General features: G+C 41.1%; 1 protein-coding gene across 3 annotated transcripts; it reads right to left on the reverse strand.

Annotated features, from left to right (window-relative positions):
- Positions 1-435: 435 nt before the first annotated feature.
- On the reverse strand, positions 436-27,829 carry AZIN1 (antizyme inhibitor 1). 3 transcript variants are annotated; one of them, XM_074885960.1, is made up of 12 exons: positions 27,536-27,829; positions 21,614-21,751; positions 13,426-13,623; positions 11,182-11,355; positions 10,739-10,911; positions 7,057-7,191; positions 5,187-5,268; positions 3,984-4,058; positions 2,756-2,921; positions 2,113-2,339; positions 1,732-1,946; positions 436-1,108 (listed from the first exon to the last, which is right to left on the reverse strand). In XM_074885960.1, exons 3-12 carry the CDS (start codon positions 13,525-13,527, stop codon positions 997-999), a joined length of 1,461 nt encoding a protein of 486 aa, XP_074742061.1. In that variant the 5' UTR covers positions 13,528-13,623; positions 21,614-21,751; positions 27,536-27,829; the 3' UTR covers positions 436-996. The 3 variants fall into 3 exon arrangements, with proteins under 3 accessions (XP_074742061.1, XP_074742069.1, XP_074742079.1); XM_074885968.1 differs by having other exon boundaries at positions 2,113-2,231; positions 27,536-27,828; XM_074885978.1 differs by lacking the exons at positions 21,614-21,751; positions 27,536-27,829 and adding an exon at positions 12,345-12,515.

Below are 27,829 nucleotides of genomic sequence, written 5' to 3' on the forward strand. Positions count from 1 at the left end.
TGAGGTTTCTGAAGACTGGCATAAGCCCTTCTCTTAGGACTGAGCGCTAAAGGTGAAAGACTCTCCAATAAATGCCATTAGAAAGCAGAGCTAAAGGTTCTGGGACAACTTGCAGAGCAGGACTAACCCATGCTGCCTCAGGCACATGCACGCTAGCTAAAAGACTACCTCTTCTGGACACATCCGTATCTACTGCAGGTTTGCTGCTTGGTGTTAAGAACTGAACCTAAAATACACCACAAATTGCCTTTTAGCCTTCCAGGAACCTATGACTTGCACTTCACACAGGTTTATCAATCTTACATTTTTTACGGTTTAATACAAAGCTGAAATAATGGGCTAGAGAAAAGAAGGCTTCTCAAAACAATCATGTATACATCTATTTTATAGCTACCTCTTCTGCCTAGCCCCTCCCAAAGTTAGCCTGAAAAACAGTAAAATCTACACAAAGTTTTATTGCAATCATACAAGGGATACATCAAGGGTCAAATACAACAAATACTATGATGCAATTTTACATTTATTAAACTACAGTTCAAAGCACAAATTTACACATTCTAAATACACTAAACATCTAATGAAGTCACACTGGTCTCCCACTGACATTTGATATATCTGGGCGAAAGACAATAACTTTACAAGACTTTTCTAACAGGAATCCTTAGTATAAAAACTGTGTACTTGTATGTAAACTGTTGAAGAACCCAAGTGATGGGTTTCCATCTCCACTAAGTCATCCATTTTGTTGCATATTTAAACGCTCAGGGGTTAAATGAACTTGATTTTAAATTTGGACACCATTATCTAACCCTCCCACCCCCCAGTGAATTGTAGCTGTAGCTTGTTTTGCCTGGTCCCCATTAGCTATTACTAATTTTTCAAGTTTTGAAGAGAATGAATTGAATTCAAGATTGTTCCATTTCTTCCACACTGGAATGTTGACCAGACAAACTACAGACTTGCAACTGCAGGTCTAAATGAAGCGTTAATGCCTGTTTAAGCTGCAGTGGAAAAGCGGTCTTCTGGGCTCAGCTGAATGCAAGGAGGCACAAAGAAGAAATTCTTCATCAATGTGTCTGAAGCAATTCCAGCATCTTGCATCTCATCCCTGCAGCAGAAAAGGATGAGTGTTGTAATAAGGTGTTTTCATGTACAATTTCACATCAGAAACCAGCCTTGAATATAGCATTTGACATCTACTGCCCCGGATAGGTTAGTGCCAGTCTCAGCAGAAGGGAGACTTCAGCTCTGCAGGTGCCTGGCAGACACAAAGGCCATGACTCTCCACTGGCAGAGGCGCAGGGCCCTGGCTACCTCAGTACTGGAACAGGTTACCCAACTCTCACCATCACCACATCAGCATTACTGCCCTTCCTGCCTATAACAATGGTACTACTACTGTGCACAAGTTGCAATTACTAGTATTAGGAAAGCTCAGAGGTTGATGTTAAACAGTAAAAGGCTTTAGAACTACCACTAAACTCAGTTGACATGAGGTATTTTGCCTTCCTTTGTCAACTTTAAAGCAAAGTAGGCATTTTATTGCAGCTCTCGGTTTACTCTCAGCTAAGTCAGACAATAGTAATAAAAGCCACAAACTAAAAAGGCACATTCTTACACTCAGTTGCATCTACCTATATTTGTCATCAAATGTAATCTATATCTGGCTGTAAGTGTACACCTTTGAAGGAAGTGAAAACAATCTTGCCACTACAAAGAGAATTTTCTTACCAGTCACTGAAAGACATCATGTAGTAAATCAGTGGCCTCTGATAGTCGTTAAAGGTAGACTGTTCACCTAAGGTACCAGAACCCATATTACCAAAGATCAGCCAATCTCCAACGCTCAACTCGGGAAGAAGACAGTTTTCCACAATTTGATCAAGCTCATCACAGGATGGACCCCAAAGGCTGCTTGCAAACAGAGGCTCATCTTCCTTGTATTTCTATATGGAAATCCAGGTAATTCAGGCTTCAGTTTATTGAAAAAGTAAGTTTTCAAATTTATATAAGGACGATCTTATAAGTAATTATATCCACATGAAGAGTTAAATATGTATAAAAAATATAAGGATAATAAGGACTATCTCTGAAGAATATAGAAGGACTCACCTTGTGAACCTCTGGGATAGTATTCAGTTTCTCAGACAATTTACTTGCAAAAGAACCATAAACACCATCATTTATGTAATATGTAAATACTGGTTCATCATCATTCCTGGTTTGCTCCACTGGAAGTAAAAAAGAAGTTGTCTTGCATGCATTTTTTGTCATAAGTAGTCCTTTTGCAATCCTACTTAAGTCAACTGCTTTCTCCTGACAAGGGGGTTCCATATATACTGGAATGGGAAAATTACGAGCAGAGTAATCTGTATGAGACCAGATTATAAATTCAGCTGTAAAATTAATATTTTCAGTAATAATCACTATTAATATAAATCCAGTTTCTACTTTAGCAGAGAAGCAGACTGCTCTATGTGTTCTTCTAATACAGAACCTTTTAATACACCTTCAGTAAAGCACCCAATATAGGTTTAACCATTAAGAAGTCAAACCTAATGAGGAAACAAGTGCTACATAAACGTAACAGAGAAAGTGAGATACACAGACAACATACAGTCAGAACCCAAAAGGCAGATTACAATGCAAGCATGAGGGAACATATTAAATACATGCTGAGACAAACTAGACTGACTAGAAGTGGGCAGCTATCTGTACTGATTTGTAACATGCAAGAGATAAATACAACCCTTACCTCCAGAAGGAAGAAGTTTATCATACTCAACAGTCTTCTTTGCAATGATGTTAACTGCTAGTGTAAATGCAGATGAAACATAGTAACACCCAGGCTCTGCAATCACATTAACACCTGATTCCTTAGGAAAGTAGACATCCAGCAACGGCCTGATGACATGATTAACCTAGGAAATTGAGTCAGGGGTAAGAACAATGAAACTCAGCTTATGTATCTCACACACACTTTCAGACAGCAACAGTTCTAGTACACGCACCAAAAGTTTAAGTCATTTCTCTGTTCTCTGACAAGTGCCCTTACCAGAGGTCCAACATTTACAGAAGTGTTAAGAAAATAGGTCATTCTGCTAAACACTGAAGATTGAGTACCATGGGTCTGAGTACTAGAGTCTCTCCTACCAACCAAAATACAGACTGTGGTACACTTGAGACTGTACAAGTCATTTCAAAGTTTGTCCAGCACAGATAATGTAAAGTTACATATGAATCTCAAAACACAAGGAAAGAGCCTTTGTGATCAGTTCTGAATACTGTTGTATTAGAAACAGAATGAATTATTAAATACTGATGTTCAAATCTTAAGCCAGATATTTAGAGATTAACAAGTATTTTGGACAAGTAGCAGAACAATTAGAACTAAGAAAGAAAAGCCCTGACTGCTGTCAGTAGCTTTTCACTGAATCACTTTCACTGTCCTACATTCAAAGCAGTTTGTGTTTAAGACAACGTAAGTGTAAATAGGTTACTCTGTTTTATGTGCCACTAAATACTAAAGATCCAAATCAAAGGCTAGCCAAAGCAAAGGTAAAAACAAGCCCTTTAGTCTTCAGTTCTACAGCAAAGTTTCATACTTTCATACAGCAGCAATATGGTTTATGATCCAAAGCATGCTAAGCAACTCTGGTCCAAGCCATGCAATAGAGCAACCAGCTGGACAACTGTCAACTGCCAAAAAAACCTGAATTACTACTGTTAAAGTGGCTTAGGATAGTAATTTAATCTGTGACATACTTAAATCAGCATTCACCCAATATGAACAGGATTAAAAAGGAACGATCACCTCCAAGGACTGATTACACTACCCACGATAAAGACTATAAAACCAATTATTTGGATCTTACGACTTACAGTCTAACATGGAATTTAGGATTGGTTTCAGCTACCAAAGGTTAAACACTTCAGCTTCCTAAATCAAAATTAGAGTTTCAACTTCCAATACATTTGCATACCTCTTCCAGCTGAAGCTCTGAACCTGTGAAGCCCCCACCAATATCCAACATGTTCATCTTAAAGCCAAATTCTTCCTAAAAGGCACAGGCAGAATGTAAGTACACGGACAACTGTAACCATAAAAACATTTTTTTGTTGCTCCTTACTGTGGTTTTCTCCTTACTGTGGTTGTTTTCTATGTACTTATATACTTTTGAGCATATCTAGCAGAGTATGTCTAGTGAGGGAGTATCAGCATTGTAAAAGTTAGTACAGCTCCATTTAACCTAGTAGTAATAGCATTGGGATGTCAATACAAGCTGGTTACACAATTCTTAAGTAGAAGTCCCACAGCAATGTCAACTCCCATCTTGGTGTTTGTTATATTCAGACAATATTTGCTGAACAGGGTGGTGCATTCTGACAAAAGGAAGTTTTAGGAATTTACAAATACATACAATGCAAGTCCTTTGGATAGTGCTTATGGGACAGGACTGCTACAGTGAATTTGCACGAAGATCAGTGAGAACTTCAGTTCTGTTGCCATCCATGTGTTACCAGTCACAGCTAATGCACTAACCACAGTAGTAAAACGACTTGCGGTCTTCTCTAGTTTACAAGCTTCTTGTTTACAGGAAGACAGATGTTAGAGAATGGATTTTTGAATTTTGCAATATGAGAAATACATATAAAAGATGTAAGACTCAGTCATCTGAAGCATCCAACAAATCCATTCCTCTTCATGCAAATTTGGATATTCTCCCCCCCACAATATGACACTTTTATTTCTTATGATGCTTAGTTATTAACCTCAGATCACATGCACCAAATTAGTGGTTATATCACGATAAATGCCAGCATACAAATACTTAATATTTTAATATAACTTAAAAATGTCAACTGCATATTTGCAGGACTGAGATTTGAATTTCAAAAAGCCTTTACCAAAAGGGGGAAGCTGATTTTTTTATTTGAAAACATCACAGAATGCCAGTGCCGGTCAGCGGGACAGTAATTCATTAACCTTTGTCCACAATTAGGATTATAAAGTTTGTTTTACTTCTACCACATGTCTTGCAATGGAGTATTTAGTCCCTTACTAAAAGTTCCATTTCCTACATTGATGTATTTTGGAAATAACGTAGTTGGCTTGTTAGTACGATTACAAAAAAATGAATCCTCTACTGTAGCAATTGCATGTGTGTGTGTATTTATCTACTTACAGCCATGTCAAACACACACCGAGCATCAGATATAGCATGAATGTACGTTTGCAATTCCTTGCAAAAGCCCGAAACATGAAATCTGAAAGAAATAAAACCACAGTTAATACACTGAACCATGTAGCTTTCAGACCAAGCAAACTGTTTCACTATCTAAAATAGCAACAGAACCAATTCATTCCCAAGTGGATCAGGACAAGCTTGCATGATAATACAGTAACTGTGCAAAGAATAAGCTCAGAAGATGATGGCCTTCTATTGCATTGAATTTGTACTTGATTGTACTTGTCTTGCTCTTAATGCAAAGAATCTCCTATAATACTCATCTTTAAGAACTAAAAACAGATTTACTGAACCTTTCAGTCTTCACTATCAAAGTGGTTGAAGTTTGTTCTTCAGTGGATGCCAACGTTAACACAATACCTGTATACTGTCTCCCCTCTCTCAACCTACTTTGTATTGCCTTGCCTGTATATCCTCTCTCCTGGGCCACCCAGTTTTCTCCTCCAAGCTAGGGCTGTACTGTGCATGCTATCTACTCTCCCCACCATTTGGAAGAGGATGAGGAGAGGTGTGTCCCACTGCCATCCTCTTATGAAGCTTCTTCACTCCAGGCCAGGTCTTAGTTTCACAGCAAGGCCAAACAAGCTGGTGAGCAGGTCATCAGAAGCAGATTCCTGATGCCTCCCACAAGCTCCTGAATCCTCTCTGGTTTGTTGTCCAAAAGGTTTAAGTACTGCCGTAATACTAGTAGTAACTGGGGTGCTAAATCAAGCGCCAACATTCCTACAGGCTTCCTAAAGACTAGTATGGACTGCTGGTTCTGGACAGACCATACACACACCCATCTGAGCCACAACACTCTCTACTCCAAGTCTACTCCTTTAAGGAATGCCATTTTGAGGCAAGGGTCACTTTCTAAACTTACTTGCATGAATCCACAATTTTTATTTTCTTTTTTTTAATAAAAATGCACAAAAGCCATGTGATTTTTGTTAAAGTTAGACATTACATAAGAGGTACATTTTCTCAGTAGTACAATCTAACTTTTAAACACCTTTGTCATTGGTAATGACTATAGTATGTTTATGCTTTAATTTAACATAAATTTCAAGGATATTTACATTAAAACAATTGTGGTTTAAATCCTCAAAATCTGGCTTCCATTTTAAATTACTGTCTTGATGACCCACCCTCTTTTGTTTGGTTGTTTTCTTCAAACATTCATGAGCATGTGATACATTAGTAGCTGCAGGTAGACAGCAAACACTTGTGCATGCATTTTTCCTACATATAGTAAAGTCTTTGTTAAACTTCAAATTCAAATACCACAGATCATTTGGAAGCTCTCAGCACACTAGGATTCATTCCTGCTATCTGCAAGTCAAAAATTTATCTGAGTATTTTGTCTTGATATGATCAAAGAGTGACATAGGACTTAACTCCTCAAAAATCAAACTCCATGTTCATCTTGTTCAAAGTCTGTCCAAGCCATTCTATGATATACTAGCACTTGTGTTATGCTGTCTATTGCTGGAAAAATACAAATCAAATTACCACAGAAGTTCAAGAGTATAGCCAGAAAATAGGAGAGCCTTCTACACTTTGCTTTAATGCTGACAGGATTTCTGATACTCCATTTCAAATTGCTTTGATGTCTGTAATAGTTACATTGTTTCATACTGTTTTTTGCTTGTATACAGCACTTTGCTTGCAAGCAAAAGCTCAATCCAGAAGTTTTTGGTTTGTGTTTTTTTTCAAAAAACCCTGTAAAATAGTGCCAAAGGGGGAAAAAAATTCTTTTATATTCTGTCTTCAGTACGCCATACAAACATCTGCGCAGCCAGCAGAGAACAATAAAGTTACTCACTTGACACCAACTATTTGGACTCCCAACTCCTTAGCACATTCCATGAGGTGCCTACAGTTCTTCAGGGTGGTGCCAAACTTCATATTCATCTCCTCATCAGCAGTAATGTCTTCTGTGGCAATGTGCAGTAAGAGCCTAAGAGAAGGGGAAGATGATTGGGGCAGTTGGTTTACATCATCAGCACATGTGAAGCCTGAAGACTGTCAGAAGTGTGTTGATTATGTTGTCAGCACTCCAGCTCCATCGATGGATGAGTCAAGTGAACCTAATAAAAACAATCCTGTACAGAGAAAAAACTAGCAATTAGGGGCTAAAACATGGAGCCAACAAGGACAAGGGATTTGGAAATGCAGCAACTAAGACTCTTTTGTAGCAGCAAGAGTCTGTTGAGTGCTGTAATAAAAGAGAATGTTACCTTCTAATAAAGTATACTTCCTCATAAAACCATTAAGACCATGATATGCTTTTCCCATTGCTGTCCCCCTTTCTAGCCAAGAGGAGGGTGTGGAGATTCCCCTTCAGTCAGTCATGTACCAGATCTGGTTAAGCCCAGCATCTGGAGAACACCAGGCTGACGCACTGAAAGCACACCCTGGCCACATCCCTCCACCTCTCCTCCTGGCTAAACACATGGACTGGGGATGGGGTGGGGGGTGTCAGTTCATTCCCTGCCCCTTCTTCCAGGGCACCTGTGGAGCTGGGAGGCAAGAAGGACCATCTCTTACAGACTTATGCAGTGAGACAGCTTCCTCCCTCTGGTTAAACCCTCATTCCGAGTAGGTCTGGCAAACTGGAGTGCCAATGTTCACAGTTTTCTATACTAAAGTAACAGTTCAGTGGCACCGGCATGTTCACATCAAATCTTCTAGACGTATACCCCCAGAACTCACAAATTCACACTGCTGTTCACCAAGTCACTCCTCCCCGTTGCCCCAATAAACATCAATTAGCTATGCTGTAACAGAAGTTGTGTCATGGCACGTATGCAGACTGCAGAGAGCACAACATGACAGTTAACCAGCTGGAGAGCTTAAACAAGTGGTAGAAGCTCTGCACTCAAGATGAAATAGATCTTTTCAAGACATGCAACAAGCAAAACTTAGCCTAGCCACTACAAAATACATGTTGGCCTAACAGCTACCTTCACTTCTAAAAGCCCTTTCCAAATGTCTCATGATTTGTTTAAAATGCATCTTGTAAAGATCAAAAATCCTAAATTCTCACACAGGTTGCCCACCAATCTTTGATAATTTTAATTTATACAACTTCATCTTGAGAAACTGTGACTAGCCTCTCATTTCCTGCTTCTCCTCTAGCATAGACAATTCTGTTCAAGAAATCTGTAGTCAAACAACATTTTGTAAAGTATTTTGAAAAATTGATATAACAAAAAATTGTCAAAAGTTAAATGCTTTAAAATGTAAAAAAGTTCAAATTTGTAATACAGTAGTTTGTATCTCACATGAAGATGACACAAAACCACTTCTTAGACATCCAATGTTAAGTTTTATTGATGAATTATTACGGCAGCATTATAAGTGAGTCAAGATATTTTTCTAGTGCAAACCACTGAAAAAGTGCAGTTCTGATTTTTAGAAATATAGTAGGCTGCTTCTTCCTGGGTTTCAGCCAGTTAGAGCAGGGCTAGAGGATGTGCGTGTTTGGGTTTCAGGTTTTTTGTTTATTTTAAATGAAGCATTGATACTTATAACCACCATGCCTCTACTGGAACTCTCAGGACACCAGCAACCTTAGCAATTAAACTTTGCCTGGAAAAATCCAAAGGTATAAACAAATGAAAGACTAAGCACTCCTTTCTGACATTTCTGCTCTTTCTTAAAAAAAGAATTTGCAACCGTTTGAGTTACTGAGACTTCTAAAGGCAGAAACATCAATTATAAAGAGACCCACCCATTACTGAGTTTAGTGCAGAAAGTTACAAGAATTTTCAGAAAATGAGAATTACAGGTTTCTAAGCAGGATTTTCTCTAATGTAATTAGCTTCATCTACAAAAAGACAACCTAGCTATAACAACCACAAGAACAAGGCTATATAAAGGCTTTGACTTTGAAACTATGCCAAGGAACAGAAAGAAGAAAACTCACAGCTGTTATTTCAGCATCAAAGTTTTAATGACCTGAATAAGAGAAATCTAATAAAACAAACAAATCTCTACCCAATAGGAGAGCTGGAGATCAGGTTTCTATAAAATTTAGACAGCAAATTGCAGTTCTTTTGTAGAAATTGAGTTTCATGTCCTTGGTAAACAGGAACTTTTTCAAATAATAAGACTATGGGATCCTTGAAAGTAGTAAAGAGTTTATGTTGCTTTTCTCTAGCTCATGGAACTCCTTCATTCTGTCTCACCACTTTACAATTCCTCTGGCTCAAGAAAAATCTGCATCCTAACTCCTCTTGTTGTGGATGTTTCCATAGACAGCATCTTCTTAAAGAGGCTGTTGGACTCAAGGAGAAAAATCAACATAAAAACTAACAAAACACTAACACCACCAGTGATAACTGGTAAAACACTAATGACATAAGAGCTTTAGCATTCTAAGGCTTTCAAAAGCACAGAGTATGTCAAGGCCAGCATTTTACACACAAAATTATTTATCATACATAACATTCTTTACACAGGAAGTACTCTTCAGTATGCAAAGCACTGACAGGCTTCCATGAGGATGAAGTGTAATCACTAGCAACAGTAATAGTGAACTCAACGTAGTAAAAAAAAAGTAGCTACATGGGATGAGCAGAGTCTCCAGATACTGAACTTGGTAGAATCTTCCCAATTCTACAACTATGGCCACAGTTCTGGGAGAAGACATGACACTAATAAGGACTGCCTAGAACCAAGGGCTTTGTAAAGGATGTCAGGAATTCAGTTTCTTAGTGTGCTCTGATGACATCTGTGGGAAGCTGTATCTTGTTAATCACTGGAAAGCACTGTAATGTTCACTTGGGGTCTGACTCCAAATTTCTTGAAGGTATGGCCCCCAGACAAAGTATTCATATGTAAGGGACATGACAGTGACATGAGCGCCTATCAGTCTAAAGGAGAACACAATACATTGGCAGCAATAAAATTCTCATATTTAACAACCAGGACATAAGCTCTGATCACTTTACAGAAAGCATCGGGGCCAATACAGAAGTGACTAAAACCAGAACTGGAGTCAAATTTCTGTTTTAATAGTGGGAAAATACCTGTAGGTGTATTTAACAGATCTGCAGGGCACACCCAAACCCTAGATGGGACCTGATGCACACTCTCATTTGCTGATAGTCTCAACCTTGACTTCAGCTCAAGCCACTATTATCTAAACAGAATGCCCTGAAAGAAAACAGTGAAGCCACAACAGAGCAGGCAGATTTACTTGCAGATGAGGTGCCAGACCTGAACTTTAATCACTGAAACTTTTACATTAAGATTGCCCTACTAAATCAAATGTAAGATTTCTCCCAAAACAAGGGTCTTACTATCATATTAGGAAGCTGAGACCCAGTATGGGGAAAGTTGCCTGAAAGCTACCTTCAAAGTGGACAAAGAGAAGAGAAAAACAGGTACAGGTGAATTGTATTAAAGAAGCCATGTACCTTGCTTGCAACTCAACACAGAATACAGGCAAAATTAAGTTTCCCCCAAATAAAGAACAAAACCAGAATTTTGACACTTACTTAGCATTTGGATGGTTACGTGCAATTTTCTTCAGCTCAATATCACTGTCACAAGTCATGATGTTTATCCCAGCTTTTGCTGCATACTTTATCTGAGAAGCTTGCTTGCAAGGATTTGTATATATAATGTTTTCAGGAGAAATGCCCAGGTCTTGTACCAATGCCATTTCAGACTGAAAAACAGGAGCATACCAGAGTTTGACACAGTCCAGTGTGCTAGCTTTGTTGATTTTTTTTATTAGATGTGCTCTAGTACTGTACTAAACAGTCAAATACACTCAACAGAAAACTACCCACTGCTTCTAGGATAGAAGTATAGATTTTCAACAGCCAGTTACACAGGAATTTACAATTTAAATTTATAACCATGGCACTTAATAGCAATAAGCTGATTTTCAAACAGCAGATATATGGAAGAAAAGACACACTGAAAAGAAACTTACTTTACTGGAACATGCAAATCCAACACCAAGAGTTCCCAAAATTTCAAGTACACCTGGAGTAGAATTGCATCTTACAGGATAAAATGGTTTTATTGGTGCCATCATGTTCTGCCATTGTATGTTCTTCTTTACAAGCTTTCCAAGATCACCAACATAAAATGCTCTTTTTCCAGTCTAAAAAAAAGGAAGAGTAAGAAAATAAAATGTCTGAAATTGTGGGTTTGCTGTCAAAACATAAACAACCCATGAAACAAAGTCTTAAAGAATTACGTACTTTTTTCACCCTACTATTAACTTTTAGGTTTGACCTCGTACAACACTTTTGCTTTTACTTTCACCTAGCAATTTGAACTAGTTCTTTAAAAAAAATAAAATCAAAGGGAATACCTACCACTTCAGAGATATTATGAACGCTATTTAGACAATATTCTGAGATTCCTGAGCAAAAGATACTACTTAAATGCCAAATGCTGATTTTATCGAAAAATACAGAATAGGTCACAAATCTCTTCCAACTTTGTATTTTCAGGAGTCTGCAACTTTTTGGAGGAAGAAAATCCACTGGGACAAAAGCTTCCAGTCTCAACATTATTTATATCTTCTTATACAAGGAATAAATCTAAGGCACTACCATTATTTTAACATCTAGCTAATAGCTCTTTTTACTAAAAATTTGTTTGATAGTATTTTAATTCAGGAAGTCAAGTTTGAGACTGTTCTCCACATCTTGATTAACACAAAGTTCAACAGAATTTTAAGAACTAAACTAAACTCAGTGTGCTAAGGTTGCAGTTAAGCACAGAATCTTTAACAAAATGCACAGACACTTTTCTGGAATCTGTTAACAATCCCCCTTGTACATCTGTTACCATAGTCTTCCTCAATACCAAGTTATGATGTGGATGTAGTGGATGAAAATCCAAACAGATCATTCTATATTTGTTTATAATGTGCACTCAGTAAAATTCCTGTAAATGAATGGCCTAGTGTATATCAACTAAAGACCATCACAAAACATAGGATCAATCTGAATTAAGACTGTACATCAAATGTTAATTCTAGCACTTGACTTTCGCAACTATGTTGTGGCTTATTGTATACAATGTCTTTATTTCTGTTTAAAAAACACAAATAGAAATTCCATCGGGTGGAAGCATACTGACCCCCTGTACGGGTCACCAGCAGGAATGGGATCTGGAGCTTTAGATCCATGGCACAGGCCTCTACCCCTTGAGCTAAAGGAGTAAATGAAAGCAGCAGGAGGCAGCTATCCTCTGTGAGCCAGCCAGTGGTTGGAGACATGACATGTTGCCAGTAGTTTACCTATTTATTTGCTAGACAGAAAAAGAATATTAGGAATCAGGATTTGGGAATCCTACACCTGAGTTCAGAAGGCCATGGGATTTAGCTATTTGCTCTACTATAGTTGAGCACTTGCATTTGAACATTAGTTCTGATAAACAAAGGGAAAGGTGAACAACTCATAGGTATGGCATATTAAGGAAACAGGATTTGCTTAATGAAACTTCAAACTTTTTTTAAAAGCTCACTCTTTCTACAACCTGGTCTATAAATCAAAGGCTACAACATCTTCCTGCCTCTTAAGGAGCGAGTGAAGCCTTATTCAATAAAATTACTACTGTATACACAGAATTATTTAAGTTTCTTTCCAGTAGGTTGCTAAACCTTAATAGCTTTTAGACAAGTTTATTGTCTCGAAAGAAAAAAGGTAACACCTCACAATATGCTTGTACCCATGTTTCCAACAGAAAGAAGGGTAACAGGAAGGTGTACAGCCATACAACTGTGACCACAGAAATTTTAAACATGGCTTTAAACTGGCTCAGCATACATATATGTCTAAGTTTTGCCATATTTTTAGGGAAAGAGCAAAAAAGCTTCTAACTCAGTGATATCCACTTGCCCAATTTCAGGTTCCTGGTCTAAACCCCACTGATAATAAAATCTCTTGGAACAATGAGATGGGAACCTGTATTTAATTACATCAACAAGCTTTCCTGCTAGCCACACTCAGGGAGGTAACAACTGTTGCCCAAATTCCCCCAACAGAATTCAGCCCAAGGCAAACAAAGCAGTAGAATTAGAAGAGGGAACTACTTTATAAGGTGAGTTTTAGTCGACTGTTCCTCTGTTGCTGTTAGCTCATCAGTGCTAAGTATCTTGACCTAGTTTGAAGACCTAGAGAACTGCACCAGAAGATTTGGAAAACTCAGAAAAACTTACATGAGTATGTTCATAAATACAGTTGTCAATAACATCTGCAAGAGTTGCTCCTTCATCCAACAGACCAATGGAGTAATTTGCATCCTCAAGAAATCCTTTCATCTCAGCCGTATTCCACAAAGCCGACAGTCATAAACCAAGAAACACAAGGGATGGGCTTCCAAGCCTTATATCCGGGTCCTTAAATTATGCAACAAACTGCACAAAGAAAATATAAATCAATGGGAAGAGGCACAAAGCATACTATGCCATTATTTAAAAATCAGACACATTTCTACATCTGATTACTACAAACGTAACACACACACCCTTTCTACGAAAAAAATAAATTTTTTTTTACTCTGTTCACCCTCCATTTGCCAGGGATAAGGACAGAGCAATTCTACTGAAGCCAAGAATAAAACAAAAGCTGTGTACTTTAAATCCAATACTAAAGGATGAGTAAGAAACCACTGATGTTCTTGAGAAGACTCCCTGACTGTATGCACACTGATCTCATTGAGCTTACGCAAACTATGAAAATACTTCAAGTGTACCATACTTGTACAAACACGTCAGCTATTCTTAAGTATAGCACCTTAAGCAACATTAGTATTCAAGTATGCAACTGGAAGACTAATACAACATTTCTAATTTCTTAAAACTTGTAGTTTATTAAATGTTAGCATTGATATTGGTTAGATTCACCTATTTGTGTTAACATTCAAGTTTTTGTTTAGATGCTAGTTTATAACCATTGCCTTCACACACTATATTTACTAGACTTATTTTGTTGCTCTGTTCATAAGATTACCTAAAACACTTTAAAACCTTCACTTCAATAGAGGTTAACGAAGAAGCCAATAGCTAGAAGTAGTTTTAAAAATGACAATTAATCTCAGTAACTAAAACTAGTGTTAAAAGAAAGTAACAGTTATAGCCTAGCTTTATTTGCATCTTGTTTATCCTTAAACCTTCACTGCAAATTAGATGTTGTTTATAAGCAGAGTTTTCCAAAAGACAACCTGAATCAATGAAGTCCAAAACCAGAAACCATTGTTAAATATACAGTCTTAGAATATGGATTAGTCAGTCTCAAGTAAAAATCAGTAGAAAGCAGAAAACTACCAACAGTTGATTATATACCCTCATCAGCCTTACTTGATGAATACAGCAATCTGCAGTTTACATTTCATTAGAGTTGTAGGTCTTGTTTAAAAGCAGTTTATTAGTTTATAGCAACTAACTGACCAGACTTCTGTTTCAACTGTCATTGTCATGACTAACACAAGACTGATAAAAACCAGCCAGCTAACTAGATTCCTTCTTTACATGAACACCCAAGACTATTTTTAATTTCCCAACAGAAGTTGCATAGTTTTTATAATAAAGTGATGGTTATTTTCTAAAGCCACCTGTACTTGGCTTTAAAATAACAAAATTATTTTTCTAATTAAAAGTGTTGATAAAAACCAGAAACATTACAGCCGCAGATAAAAATGCTTCACTAAATACTAAAAGCTAAGAAGAATTTTGGCTTCAAATGGTCACAAGGCCATGGTATTACCAGTCTCAGGTTTCTTCCACCACCCCCCTACAGTCAAAAAAATTCCACAATTTGCAACATAAGTTTGGTTAACATTGTTAATAATATGAACAAAGTTACTTTTGCTCAAACTAATACTAAGACAACTAAGCAGCAGTTGCTGCTGCTTGTCATTATACCAAATAATGGGGAAAAGAGCCAGCAGTTTTGTATGCTGTGTAACTCAACTATGCCACCTATGTTTAGGAGACATATTTACTGCCAGGTGAATTTAACTCAGTGGCAACAAGAATTTTCAGTTACATTCAGAAGCTGAATGATAAAGACAAGTATGCTAGGTAAGAACATACTTGTCTTGCACATAGTGAGTCATATGCTTATTTAAGTGAATCCTTAAGATCCAAAATAATCACTAAGGAGCAAGGTAATTATCACATTGATGTAAGGATTTAAGTAAATTACAATTATATAAACAATGACTAGGTAGTAGACACTATAATAACCAGGAAAAACTTCTTCAGTCAGTCACATCTCAGTTTAGGTTTGTGATTGACAGCTAGAGCTCCTTAAAAAACCCACCACCAAACAAAAACAATGAGAAGCTTGTGAACTAAGTTTGACTTATTAATCAGCGAAACAAACTTGAACACCACAGTCATGTTTACATAGCTACTGTCACCCTCTAAACAGGTTCTTCATCAGTATCCTTGATTTGCTAGCTGATTAGCAGAAAGTCCTCAACACATTCTCCTCCATAAAGTATCCATGATTTCCAGGAGCAGAGCACCAAAAAGGGTTTGGGTTCCCCTCCCCTCCGCCCACCTCCGGAAAGAAAGGCTGGCATCAGCATTTTACTGAAAACTTTATATAGTTATGGAGGATTCAAAACATGAAGATCAAAAAAAGAAAAAGACTAACAGCAGAGTTTAATACTTTTAGCATAATCTCTTTATACTATGACTTAAACAGCTTAATGTTTAACTAAATTTTGAAGTACTTCACGCATCCTCAGGAACTTGCTGGTTGTGTAATGAACACATTAAACTTGTCTGCTCCAATAATAGCTCTTTTGTTGTCTTCTTGCAAGAAAAATAATGTCCAAAGAGAGGAGTAAGTAAACCAGCCATGGTGAACACATGCAAGAGCAAAGTGATTTCCATTTTCATCAGATTATTCAAATGTATCAGATCTGTTAACCATTCAAAACCAAAAGTGCCTCAATCCTTTTGTGACAGAGGGGTGTTAAAGGAAAAATTTAAAATTTCAACTATGCTTTGTGCTGTATCTAAATCTAGAAAATCTTTCAGGACACATCTGATCTGTCCTATGACTTCAGAAAAAGTTCAACAAAACTCAGTGGCAACATTCTGACACAGTAACTCTGTACAGGATGAGCTTCCATGATCCCAGTTCCTCTTTCTCCCTCCCCACTCACATCTGACCAGTAAATGCCTGCAATTGAATGCATGTGAGAAGTGACTGGGCTGGCAGAAGCCTCATATCTGAGATTCTTTTTATTGTTTATTCCAGTTGGACAAATTCTGCGTTTCTCATCATAAGCTCACAGTTCCCTGACACATCATACAAACCTGTTAAGAAGCCTGAAGGCAAAACTAAAGCATTTTAAGGATTTACTGTATATACAATGGTACTAAGCTAGATTTTAAAGTTTAGGTGGGGTTTTTTTGGTACTACAACCTACTTCCTACACAGTAAAGTATACAGATGGTCAAGAGTCCTTTCCACTGAATGAATGCACACCCCCATCTGCCCTGCTGGGAGGTCTCAGTGCACCCAGCTGAACCAGTCACAGCACTGAATAGCTTTCTAGGCTGACACACACACCCACCCTGCAGGCTAACTGCTTGTGCCTCCTATTTCCAATGAAGAAGCTTGGTCTAAACAGCTAGCTTTGATTTGAGTCTTGGTGTTCATCTGAGTTACACTGGAGTAATTGAAGCTAATTTTGTAGTACTCTTAAAAGTTTTTTCATAGTTAATGACTGCAGTGTCTATAGCTTTCAGAGACAGTGTAGAACACCACTTTCCTCCAAAAGCTGCCCTTTTGGGGAGTCCCTGTGGGAAGAAGGGGGAGAACTGGTTTAAGTAAAGAATGGGGAGGAAGAGGCCTCTTTACCACTAACTTCCCAAAAACAACAAAAAAGAACACATGAAGGTAATTTCCTAAAACACACATTGTCTACTGTAGTTCGTTCATCCAAAAAGGATCTTATGGTCAAGAGACAGGGACAAAACCAAATCCATGCTAGTACAGACTTAATAGAACAACTTGCAACAAGCCATAAACAACCTAGTATAACCTCTCCCAGGCTGCTAAACAGCAATTGCTTTTTCAAAGCATGCCTAACTGTTTTCATTTAGGAAAATCTGTCTAGTAAAAAAAGCTAACATTAGCCTACCAACTTCTGTCCTTAGAGTCACAGTCCATTCCTCTCTTCAATTGCTCCTGCTCTGCAAGAAATTGCATCTCTTCCACCTTGTTGAGAACCAGATAGGAAGAATATTCTACAAAGATAAAATTGAAATTCCTACCAGCACTGCTACAGCACCACCACAAAACAGTGCATACTTGAGAAACGTTTCTTTAAGGGCTTAATACCTGCAGTAGGATTTGGGACTGTGTTATAAGCTTACTCTGTTCAGACTGACCCCCCTCCTGAGAGGGGAGGAGAATCAATGATAAAATTTGTGGAAGATAAATGAATACACACAGAAGGAAATAGAGAGGATGGTTTAAGACTTCTATGCCTGTAAGACAAGTCAGAAATCATTACAGTACAGAGTTCAGTCCTTGCTGGAAGTGCTGACTTGCTGCAAGTCATGATTTGACAGACTTAGTGTGGTAACACCACCCATTTTACCACCTGAAATATTAGTCTGCACGATGCTCCAGGACATATATTTTAGGGCAAACAAAAGCTGTCAAGTGGTATGAGACTTCTACATAGGCATGCAATTGCTTTCTTTGAAGTAAGCATTACATCCTCAGGCTCTTTAGGGTTTAAGACAATGACTTCCCAGATGAAGAACTTGAAGATAAAAGTTTACGTATTTAAACACTGTAATTAATGCAGACATCTGGAATAGAAGAAAATTAAAATGCTCTGAAAAGTGACTAAACACATGCTTGTCATATGCAAGCATCCATAACAAACACATAATTTTCCGTTTTCTTTACACTGTCAGAACTACATGTTGTTTGGCCTAAAAAACCAAAACCTTGAGGCTTGTTTTTTTCATTAAAATCTTCCTCCGCAAAGAACAAAGTCTCTGCAAACCAAACAGGCTCCAAATAATACCTTTCAACTACATGTCTTAAGTAAAATAAATATTTATGAGATTAACAATTATGCTGATTCAAAAATCATAGAGGTAAAATACATTCATCTCACATTCCTTACAATACTGGTTCTTCGGGGGTAACAGATCAAAAAAGTACAAGCATTTTGTCACTAACACTGGCAATTAAATACAGAACAGGTATAGTAGAAGAGTAGAAACACAAGCCTTCCATTTTCAGTGAAGGAAGTGCCTATTTGTAACTGGGGCATCTTTTAAAAAATATTTTAAGATGTCGTTTTGCCAATTTACATCCTTATCACAGGGTTAGCTCAATGCAGCCACTAACCAACTGATGGAAATGCTGAAGCAGGTGTCTCCATTTACAATGGCAGTGGGCATTTTGCATTACCCAAGTTGCCTCTCAGTACAAATCCCCTGAGGGTCACAACCTGTACAGCTTATGTTACTTGCATCCTACCATTCTCTCAGGAGTATTCCACAGTTAAATGAGCAATGCAACAAGAGCATCTCTGCTGAAGTGAGCAAGCAAAGGGGGTAGATACTAAAAAATAACAGTCAACTGACATCATCTACAGGAACTCTGCTTTCAAGAACCTCCTTCTGTTTTCTTCAAGTTTGAATACATTATTCAAAGCCAATAAGCTAGCAAAGCTTACAAAAATGACTACTCTTGGAAGTGCATGTGTACTTCTGCGGTACCATACTAGCACTTCTTTCATGACAATGCAAGCACTTTCCTACACATTCCTCTTACTTGCTTAATCAATATTAGTATTTGGCCTCCCCATTGCTCCCCAATCCTCCAAACTCCCTGCCTTCCTGTTCCCCGACTGCCACCCAGTCTATTTAGACAGTCAAGAGAACTTTAAAGGCTAGCCAGTCTTCTGCTTCCACTTGGCATAGACAGGGTTTGTTAATAGATCAGATTTCCATCACTAATCCCCTCCATTTCCTATCAACCAGATGTGGCAATAAATAGAACAGATTTTAAAAGGAGACAGAACTAAATTCCAAGTTCTTCCTTGGCCAGTGTAATACAAGGACAAAAGTGGGAGGGAGATAATTATAAAAAGGAAGCAAGTTTAATGGGAATGTGAGTATACCTTCAGACAGAAGATTTTTATTTGAGTTCCACTGGAACATAATATTAATAATTATATTTAAAAGCTCAATTGACCTTTTCCCCATTAAATCACTTTGCAAGTTGAACAGGACTCAAACTACTAATTAGATAGCTAACTTACATCTTAGCTGTGTTTTGAGGCAATCACCTGTGCTTCAGCACACCACAACAGGTACAGATTTACTGGCAAAGACTTGCAGACTACTGCTACCTACATCACCACTACATTCAATACTGAACTACTTATATTTATGTACAGCATATTATTAGCCAACACATAATAGATCCAAGCTCAAAACAAACACATCTTTCCATTTTAGGACAAGCTATATCTTGCACTATTTGTCAGAGCACAAGTCTACCTCACAGAATCACAGAATCACAGAATCACAGAATCACAGAATCACAGAATCACAGAATCACAGAATCACAGAATCACAGAATCACAGAATCACAGAATCACAGAATCACAGAATCACAGAATCACAGAATCACAGAATCACAGAATCACAGAATCACAGAATCACAGAATCACAGAATCACAGAATCACAGAATCACAGAATCACAGAATCACAGAATCACAGAATCACAGAATCACAGAATCACAGAATCACAGAATCACAGAATCACAGAATCACAGAATCACAGAATCACAGAATCACAGAATCACAGAATCACAGAATCACAGAATCACAGAATCACAAGTTGGAAGAGACCTCAAGGACCATCTGGTTCCAACCTTTCTTGGCAATGAAGGTACCAGAAGAACCTTCTCCTCAAAGGGGAAAAGCTTCAGTCAAAGCCAAAATACCCTTCAGAACGTTTTTAGAAATGAAAATGCATCTATAGTACATTAAGATTTTAAACTTTATTCACTCCCTCCTAGTTCTTCTGCCTTTCTTATCATTTTACTACTTTATTCCTGTTGAAGTTCAAAATGTCACTCAAGAGTTCTACCCACGTACAAGAGAGCCAAAACTCAGAAACTGAACAAGAGCAACAATTTTATCAGATCTTTTGCTTATAAAAATCATGTGACACCTACAAAATAAGTGATATTCAGAGGATTTTCAATGTGAACTATATTGACTTTAATAGAGCAGTCATCTACATAGAATCAAATGTATGCAGATAATTCAGTAAGTTTCAAACAAAACAAAAAGAACAACCTCTGGAGAAAGCCAGAAATCATCATAAACCAAGCTCACCCTGTGCCTCTCTTACTGCAGTATTTTCAAAGAACAGGGTCATCTACATTAAGTACCTTATTAGGAGACATACTAACACAACTGGCATTTGGACTCTTTGTGGTCTTTAAAAAGCACCTGGCTGAGTTAGATGCACTTAACCATTCTCATTCTCAAGTTTTACATTAAAAAGCATTATATAATTTATAGGTACCAAGCCAAACGAAAATGCCTTCAGCTAGACAGGAAAAAAGTAATACTGTATAAAATCAGCTTAACTCAGATATTACAAATGCATTTAAGATTATTGTTAAAACCACATAAAGCTTTTGTTTTATGTTAACAGAACAGGATAACCACACACATTCCAGAGTTTTCTCTGCTCTTTAAGATCAGCTATGTGCATTCATTTGTTTTCAGTTATCATGGGTCTTGTTTTTCTTTAATAACTACTTCTTAAAAATGTAAAGGCATTTATAATTGGTACACCATTTCCAGCCAACACAAAATTCCACATTCTACTGTAGCTCAACTACAACTATTTGTGGAAGTGAATAGTAATTAGCAAATAATGGAGACAGGCATTTGGGAAGGCACACCCTTCATGATCAGCATTCGTTACTGTTTACAATAGCAGTTTTAAACTATTTCAGTATAAAATATCTAAGAAATCACATATACTCAGGAAATAATGGTTTGATGGTTAACAGTCATGCACTGCCAATTCATGACTTCAGAATTACCACCAACTTTTATTTTAGGATTTCTGCATCCAACAGGCCTAATTCAGAAAAGTAACTATTTATAAAGCTTACTCACACATGTTTAAGTCTCTCAGAAATTCATCAGATAACTCTGTTGAGGAAAGCTGAATGAAAGCCCTATATAATATGCATGCCACTATTTTCAAATTTTGATAATCTACATGAAGACAGTTATGTGCTTATCAAAAAGCCAATACGTGCCATTTGTATTTTTGGAAGTGCTTATCCTCCCGCATATAGATGAAAAGAGAAGGAAGAGACTTACATGGACAAGTTAGGAGATGGAACCCTACTATCATCAGCTAGGTTCCCAAGGTGGCTCAGCGTTGAAGTCGAACTGTTCTCTATAAAGCACTTCTCCTAAGCCCTCTGGATAGTTGTAAACTTGATCAGAGATTTTGCCCTGTGGGAGAAAATGCATACAAAAATAAATTTCATAGCCAGAACAAAATAGAAGCTTTATCTTAAAACATGTAACAAATGTCTTTTCAGTACTGCTTTTAAGGAGGCTTGCAACACTCCACCATGAAAGTTTATAATCACATAAAAGACCCAGTTTTCAAGAGTGAATGTAAACTCTGAGCCAGATCAAGTCAGATGTATTAAGAACTGCTAAAACACATGAATTACACACATGAAACTGCTTGTTTGTACTTATCTTTCATAGTCTGAACTGGAAGACTTTCAAAACTAAAGGGCAAAGAGCTCCTGCTTTAGGGTAGTATGCTTAATACTCAACTACCCTCCCAGAAGTGTTCTTGACCCTGTAGCCACTTTCTATTTTAGAATTCCCTTGCCATGTTCTTTCTTCCTCTGCTGTGAATGAACACAGCATGTGGGTGAAAAATAGTGCTTTATATAGTGAAACTGAACACCATACAGACAAACCCAGAGATGAGCAAGACAGCAAAAAGAAACTTATGCTTGCCTTCAGGAATGAGGAAACAGTTCAGCTGGCCCTTAAAGACTATTACACACAACACCAAAGTAGCATTTTAAAGTACAAGTCTAGCTTACTCAAATTAAGGTAAAACAATCACACAAAACAGTACAATGAACATAAAAAGCAGTCAAGGAAACCTTAACCAGACCCACTGAGAAATTATTCCTTCTAAAAGAAACTGTCATTTTCATGGAATTAAATACAGTACAGAACTGGTCACGTGTAAACCCAACATATAACAAAGTTTCTACAAATTCACTGTGGTCTATGTCATGAAACAGGGAACCTACTGTAAAAATAAATCTTTGCTGCTCTCATTATTTAAATGAGACTACATGTGCTGACTACAAAAACCTGGCTTCCCGGAATCACCTAACCCAAATGATCATGTTTTCAACCATATTAGTTAAGCAAACTTCTGAAGTGTATTGTTCCACTTATTCTTGCTATTAGAAAACTGAACTAGCATACTCTGTAAAGTAGTGAATCACAGAGTGAATGCAACTTGAGGGTAACTTCTACAGAAACTCCACAGAGCAATCTCTTCAGCTGTATCATATAAATTAACATTTGGTAGCACATAACATTAAAAATAAACCTCAGCACTTCAAAACTGAGATATTAAGGAATTTTTCCAGCTAGAATTAATGTATATGCAGTGTATTTACTCTTATTCCTTTCTTCCACTAATGCAAGATGTCAGCAACATTTAGTTCTTAGAGTATTCACACAACAGTTTTAAAAGCTGGCAACACTCTCCTTTTGTCAAATTAACTAGTAGCACTATTTTCTAGTGCTGTTTCAATTATACTCAAGAACTCATACAAATTGTCCAATGATTATGAATTATGTTTACCTTCCCAGCAAAACAAGTCATTAAAACAGGTGCTTCTAGGGAGAGCACATGACCTTTAGTGCAAAACTTAAAAAGCCATGCTTCAGACATGTATCACCTGCAGTACTACTCCAATAAATATTCTCACATATCCCAAGAAAGAAGTGTGCAGTGAAAGTTCCCATGGAGCTAGAATGAAACCCAATCATTTTCTGTAGCAATAGTCAACTACAAGCTGTGCTGATTTGTAATTGCCCTTCAGAATTTATTTTAAATGAGAATTATTTATCTGAAGGATCTATACAAATGTATAGAAAATAGCCTGACTGCTCTCGTTTGTGCAGGTTTGCCAATACTAAATATTCAGAGAGGAAAATGGTACGACTTGAGCCGTTCAAATCATAGTAATTTTACTCTGCTTTAAACAGCACAAAGAGTTCGCTGTACTGTGGCAGAGCAGGACTACCATTTTAAGCAGCAGAAGTGTATTTGATGTCCATAACCCATATGGGCAAACCCAGATTTTGAAAAATTGCGTATGTGATCAGCCACAATGAAGTGCTCATTGTTTAAGGGTCTTAAAGCAGGTATAAAAACATTCTTTGCTAAACAGCAAAAAATCAGGAAGGCAGCTTTGCCTTTTAATACTCAAGTGACACCATATGCATGTATTTCTATATCATCTGTTAGTATACTCTACTAACAGGTGCCTCAAGTTTTGACTGCAGCTCGACCAGCAACACTCACCTGAGGAACAAAACAACCCCCCAGTCATCCACAGTGCATAGTTTTGCCAGAACTGCACCCCCACTGCAAGCCCTATGAGTGCCAGCAGGCCGGTCGGGGCCAGGCTTTTTCCAGTTCATGGGCCCCCTCAGCTCCCCATGTCTGATGCAGACAAGCCTGTAAAACCAGGCACTGATTCATTTGCTTTGAAAAAAACGATCCACTGCATCGTTCTGTTTCTGAAAAGAGACCCTTTAGTGACCTGAGCTAAAATACCCATGAGCCAAACCCTAAAAATCTAGCAGTACGATGAGCTTGCACATTTACACCAACTGACAGACTCAGAGGCACCAAAGTTACCCTGGTCCACAAAAAAACAGCTATTCTTCCATTACAATAGGCCTTTTCCAGATCAGGGCCAGGGCGTTGTAGGGAGGCGGGCGAGAGCAGGTCCTGAAGGGAGCACAGATCCCCGAGGAATGCTCCCATCAACCACACTCTTGCTCCTGCACTACATCTACAGCATTTTGAACTGAAATTTGCCATTATACTCAAATTAGTCCATTACACAATTAAGTCTCCCTTTCAGGAAGGGACAGTCTTAATTTCCTTCCAGAGCACTCCGTCTCTCCTTTAATTGGAGAGATGGAATCATTTCCAGACCGTACAGCCCAGCACTGCTGCGAACACACACCTGCACCAGCCTTCCAGCACAGGGAGCAGCCAGAGGCACAAGCTCTGGGCTGGGGGCAGGCTGCAGTGCTGAAAGGCGGTAAGCCTGCCTCTGGCCTCCAGTGAAACTGTCCCCACGGGAGAAACATTCCCACTGCAGTTCAACCAAACACCACCCTCCCCCTCCCAAAGTCTTGTAAAGACCCCTCTTTTTCTGGAGTTTAACAAGCTTCCCCCAGAGCTCAAGGCCCGGCGGGAGGGACGGGGGGGGGGCAGCAGTCCGGCCGGCTGCGGGGGGGCTCGGCCTACGGCAGGCAGAGGAGGCAGGGAAGGGAGCTCACCACAGCCTGAAGCACACGGGGAGGGGGCTGCCGTGTCGCAAGCATCAGCCACGGCAGCAGCAGCATTGTTCACACGGTGACAGGAAGGAAAGAACTAGACTGGACCAGTCCAGACTGGAACAAACCCCTCCTACCATCACCATTATTCACAACCCCCACCTCCCCCCCAGCACCGCTGCCTCCCGCATTTATCCAGGGAAGAATAGCGGGCAAGTGCAGTATCCTCAGAGCCAAAAATCCAGCAGCCGGGGTGAGGGCAGAAGTCGGGCAGCACTCCCCGCCACCAACCCACCACCACACAGGAGACCCAGCCATGCGTCTGGCTGGGAGGGTAGGCAGGTCTAACCCGCTTTATTGGACACCACAGGATGCTTTCGTTCTGGGCGGCTATATTCGACTGGGACTACACAATCAAATCCTGCTCGGTCACTAGAGACTGCTGCAGAGGTCTGAAACGCAGCACTTCTGCCTACTGGCACATGTCAGTTGTGCAGGATTTTGCACTGCAGGAGATGCACTTCAGAAAGACTCAAAAGATTTAAGCTCGCTTACTCCCCTCTTCACTACAACTGGGGTCCCCCCCAGCACAAGATACACAGCTTCTTGGGCCCTGAACGAGCCCAGACTGCCAACTGGAAAAGACCTGCAGTGCTGTCTGGTAACAAGCTGTAACAGCATTCTCCTCAGCCACGCCAGTTGCCCCACGTTCCTGTGTTTGCACCCCCTTACACACACACGAGCCCCCCACTCCCACACGGTACTTCCAGCTCCTCTACAACCAGTAATAGGAACCTCTGCTGACCTCACCGCTACAACCAGTAATGGGCACCTCTGCTGACCTCTCCCCAAACACAGAACAGCACTGCAGCAAGCACACACACACTCAGCATACCCTGACATCCAAGTGCTTTACACATGCACCCCGCCAGCACCTGAGCAGCAACTGGACCCTCCTCTCCGTACTTTCTAAAAGCCACCAGTACAGCAGCAGTCGTACAGTACCATGCACTACTGACCAGTACAGGACCGACAGAGGCAGTCAAGCCAAGGAGGCTGAGACTTCCAGAAGGGCTGGCAGCACCAGAGCTGCTACTGCTACACTAACAGACTGACCAAGGGGAGGGGGAAAACGTGCGTCCTTGAGATGACCAGCCACCCCTGGCAAAGGGAGGAAACTGCTAACAAGAAGGAAGGGCTCCACTTTCCATGCGCTGGAGGACCCCCCGGCCCCTCTGCGTGAAGGCAATTTGCCCTGTCATCCCAGTGCTCGTCCGGGAAAGCGTCACTTGTGCAATGCCCTTACAACTTGTGCAGTGTCCTGACAGCTCACGCTGCCACCCTGCTCCTTGGCATGACCCCCATCCTCCATGCCGAGGGGGACACAGTGAGGCCCCGTGCAGGCACCCGCATGTGCAGCTCAGGTGAGGGGAAAAGGGGAACGTGACAGTGGGAGCCCGGATGGATAGTCACGGTTACAGACGCACAACATGGCCTCTGAGAATCAGGCGAGGAGAGGCACCGCAGCCATGCCACTCTCCAGCCTCTCTGCCGCCCGTCAGCCAGGCCAGCCTCGAAGCCTGTCACACAGCTGCTCCTCCCGGGCCCCAGGGAGCTTCCTGCGTTCGGGTACACCGAGGGGAAGGGATCCTGCATGGGAGACGGTGATCCCGAGCCCGGGCAGCTGCCACAGGGCGAGGGGACGGCACGCCGGGGTCCGGGGCAGCCCCTCTCCATGGGGGGGGTCCAGGCGAGGACGCCCGTCGCACCCTCCCCAGGAAGAGGCGCACGGCGAGGGGTAGCAACGCCCGGCGGGGACGGGTCTCCCGCCGCAGGGCACTGCCCCGGCTGCTGAGAGGGAAGACACCACACAGCCCCCCTCCGCAGGAATCCGCCATGTTAGGGCGGCCGCCGAGCCCCCGCTCCCGCTCCCCGCGGAGCCGGCGGCCCCACCGCCCTCCCACGCCCGGCGGGGTTGGGGGAGAAGGGGGAACGGCGGCCCCCGCGCAGCCCTCGCCCCGGTCCCCGGCCTCCCCCTCCCGCCTCGCCGCCTCTCACACGCAGGGCTGTCCGCCATGTTAGCGTGGCGGCCGCTGACCCCCTCCGCCTGCCGCCACCACAGCCCTTCGGGGCGCGGGGGGCCCCGGCGCCCGCCCGCCTGCCGGGCGGCGGCCCCGCATCGCCCGGCGCCTCGCTGCGCGCCGGGGAGAGGGGGAGCCTCGGCTCTGACTCATCCCGCCACTCTCCATCTGCCGCCGCCGGTGGCAGCCGGTCTCGCCCCACGCCGCCGGGCGAAGAAAGGGCAGCGGGAGGAACCGGCCCCATCCCCCTCCCCGTCCGGCACCGCCACGGCGGCTGGCGGCTGTGCTGCCCGCCGGGCGCCTCTCCGCCCTTCCCGGGTGCCGCAGCCACCGCTCCCCTTCCTCTCCTTGCACCGGGGGGAACAAGGGCCTGCCCCTGCCCCTCCCCAAGCCCCAGGCCCCGGGGAGGGAAAAGCTCCTTCCACTCCCTCCCGTCGCCAGTGTCAAGGGACGCTCCGGCCCGCTCCGGAGCTGAGGGTGGGCGTCGCCGCCTGCCTGCCTCCCTCCCTCCCGCCTGCCACCTCCCCCGCGGCGCCGAGCCCCGGCCCGGCGGGAGGCCGGGGGCGCCGGGACCCCCGGCACCGGTACTCACGTGAGATAACGGCCCGAAAGATTTGGTAAATCGTCTTCTCTTTTTAGGCGGAATTTTTAAAGAGGGATGTGGGAACCTACAGCAGAAATACAGGCGGCGGCAGCGGCGCCTTCCAGGGCCATAGGCTGCGGGGGCGACCGGCGGGGGAAGCGCAGCGCAGCGCTGGGACGAGAGGGCACAGACAGAGAGAGACAGAGCCGGAGCGGGCCGGGGGCGCGGGGCTGCGGCAGCTGGGGGCGGAGGCGGGAGCACGGCCACCGGGCTGCTGGGCGAGCGGCGAGGCGAGGAGAAGGG

The sequence above is a fragment of the Strix uralensis genome, chromosome 1 (assembly GCF_047716275.1).
Source record: "Strix uralensis isolate ZFMK-TIS-50842 chromosome 1, bStrUra1, whole genome shotgun sequence".
Taxonomy (NCBI): domain Eukaryota; kingdom Metazoa; phylum Chordata; class Aves; order Strigiformes; family Strigidae; genus Strix; species Strix uralensis.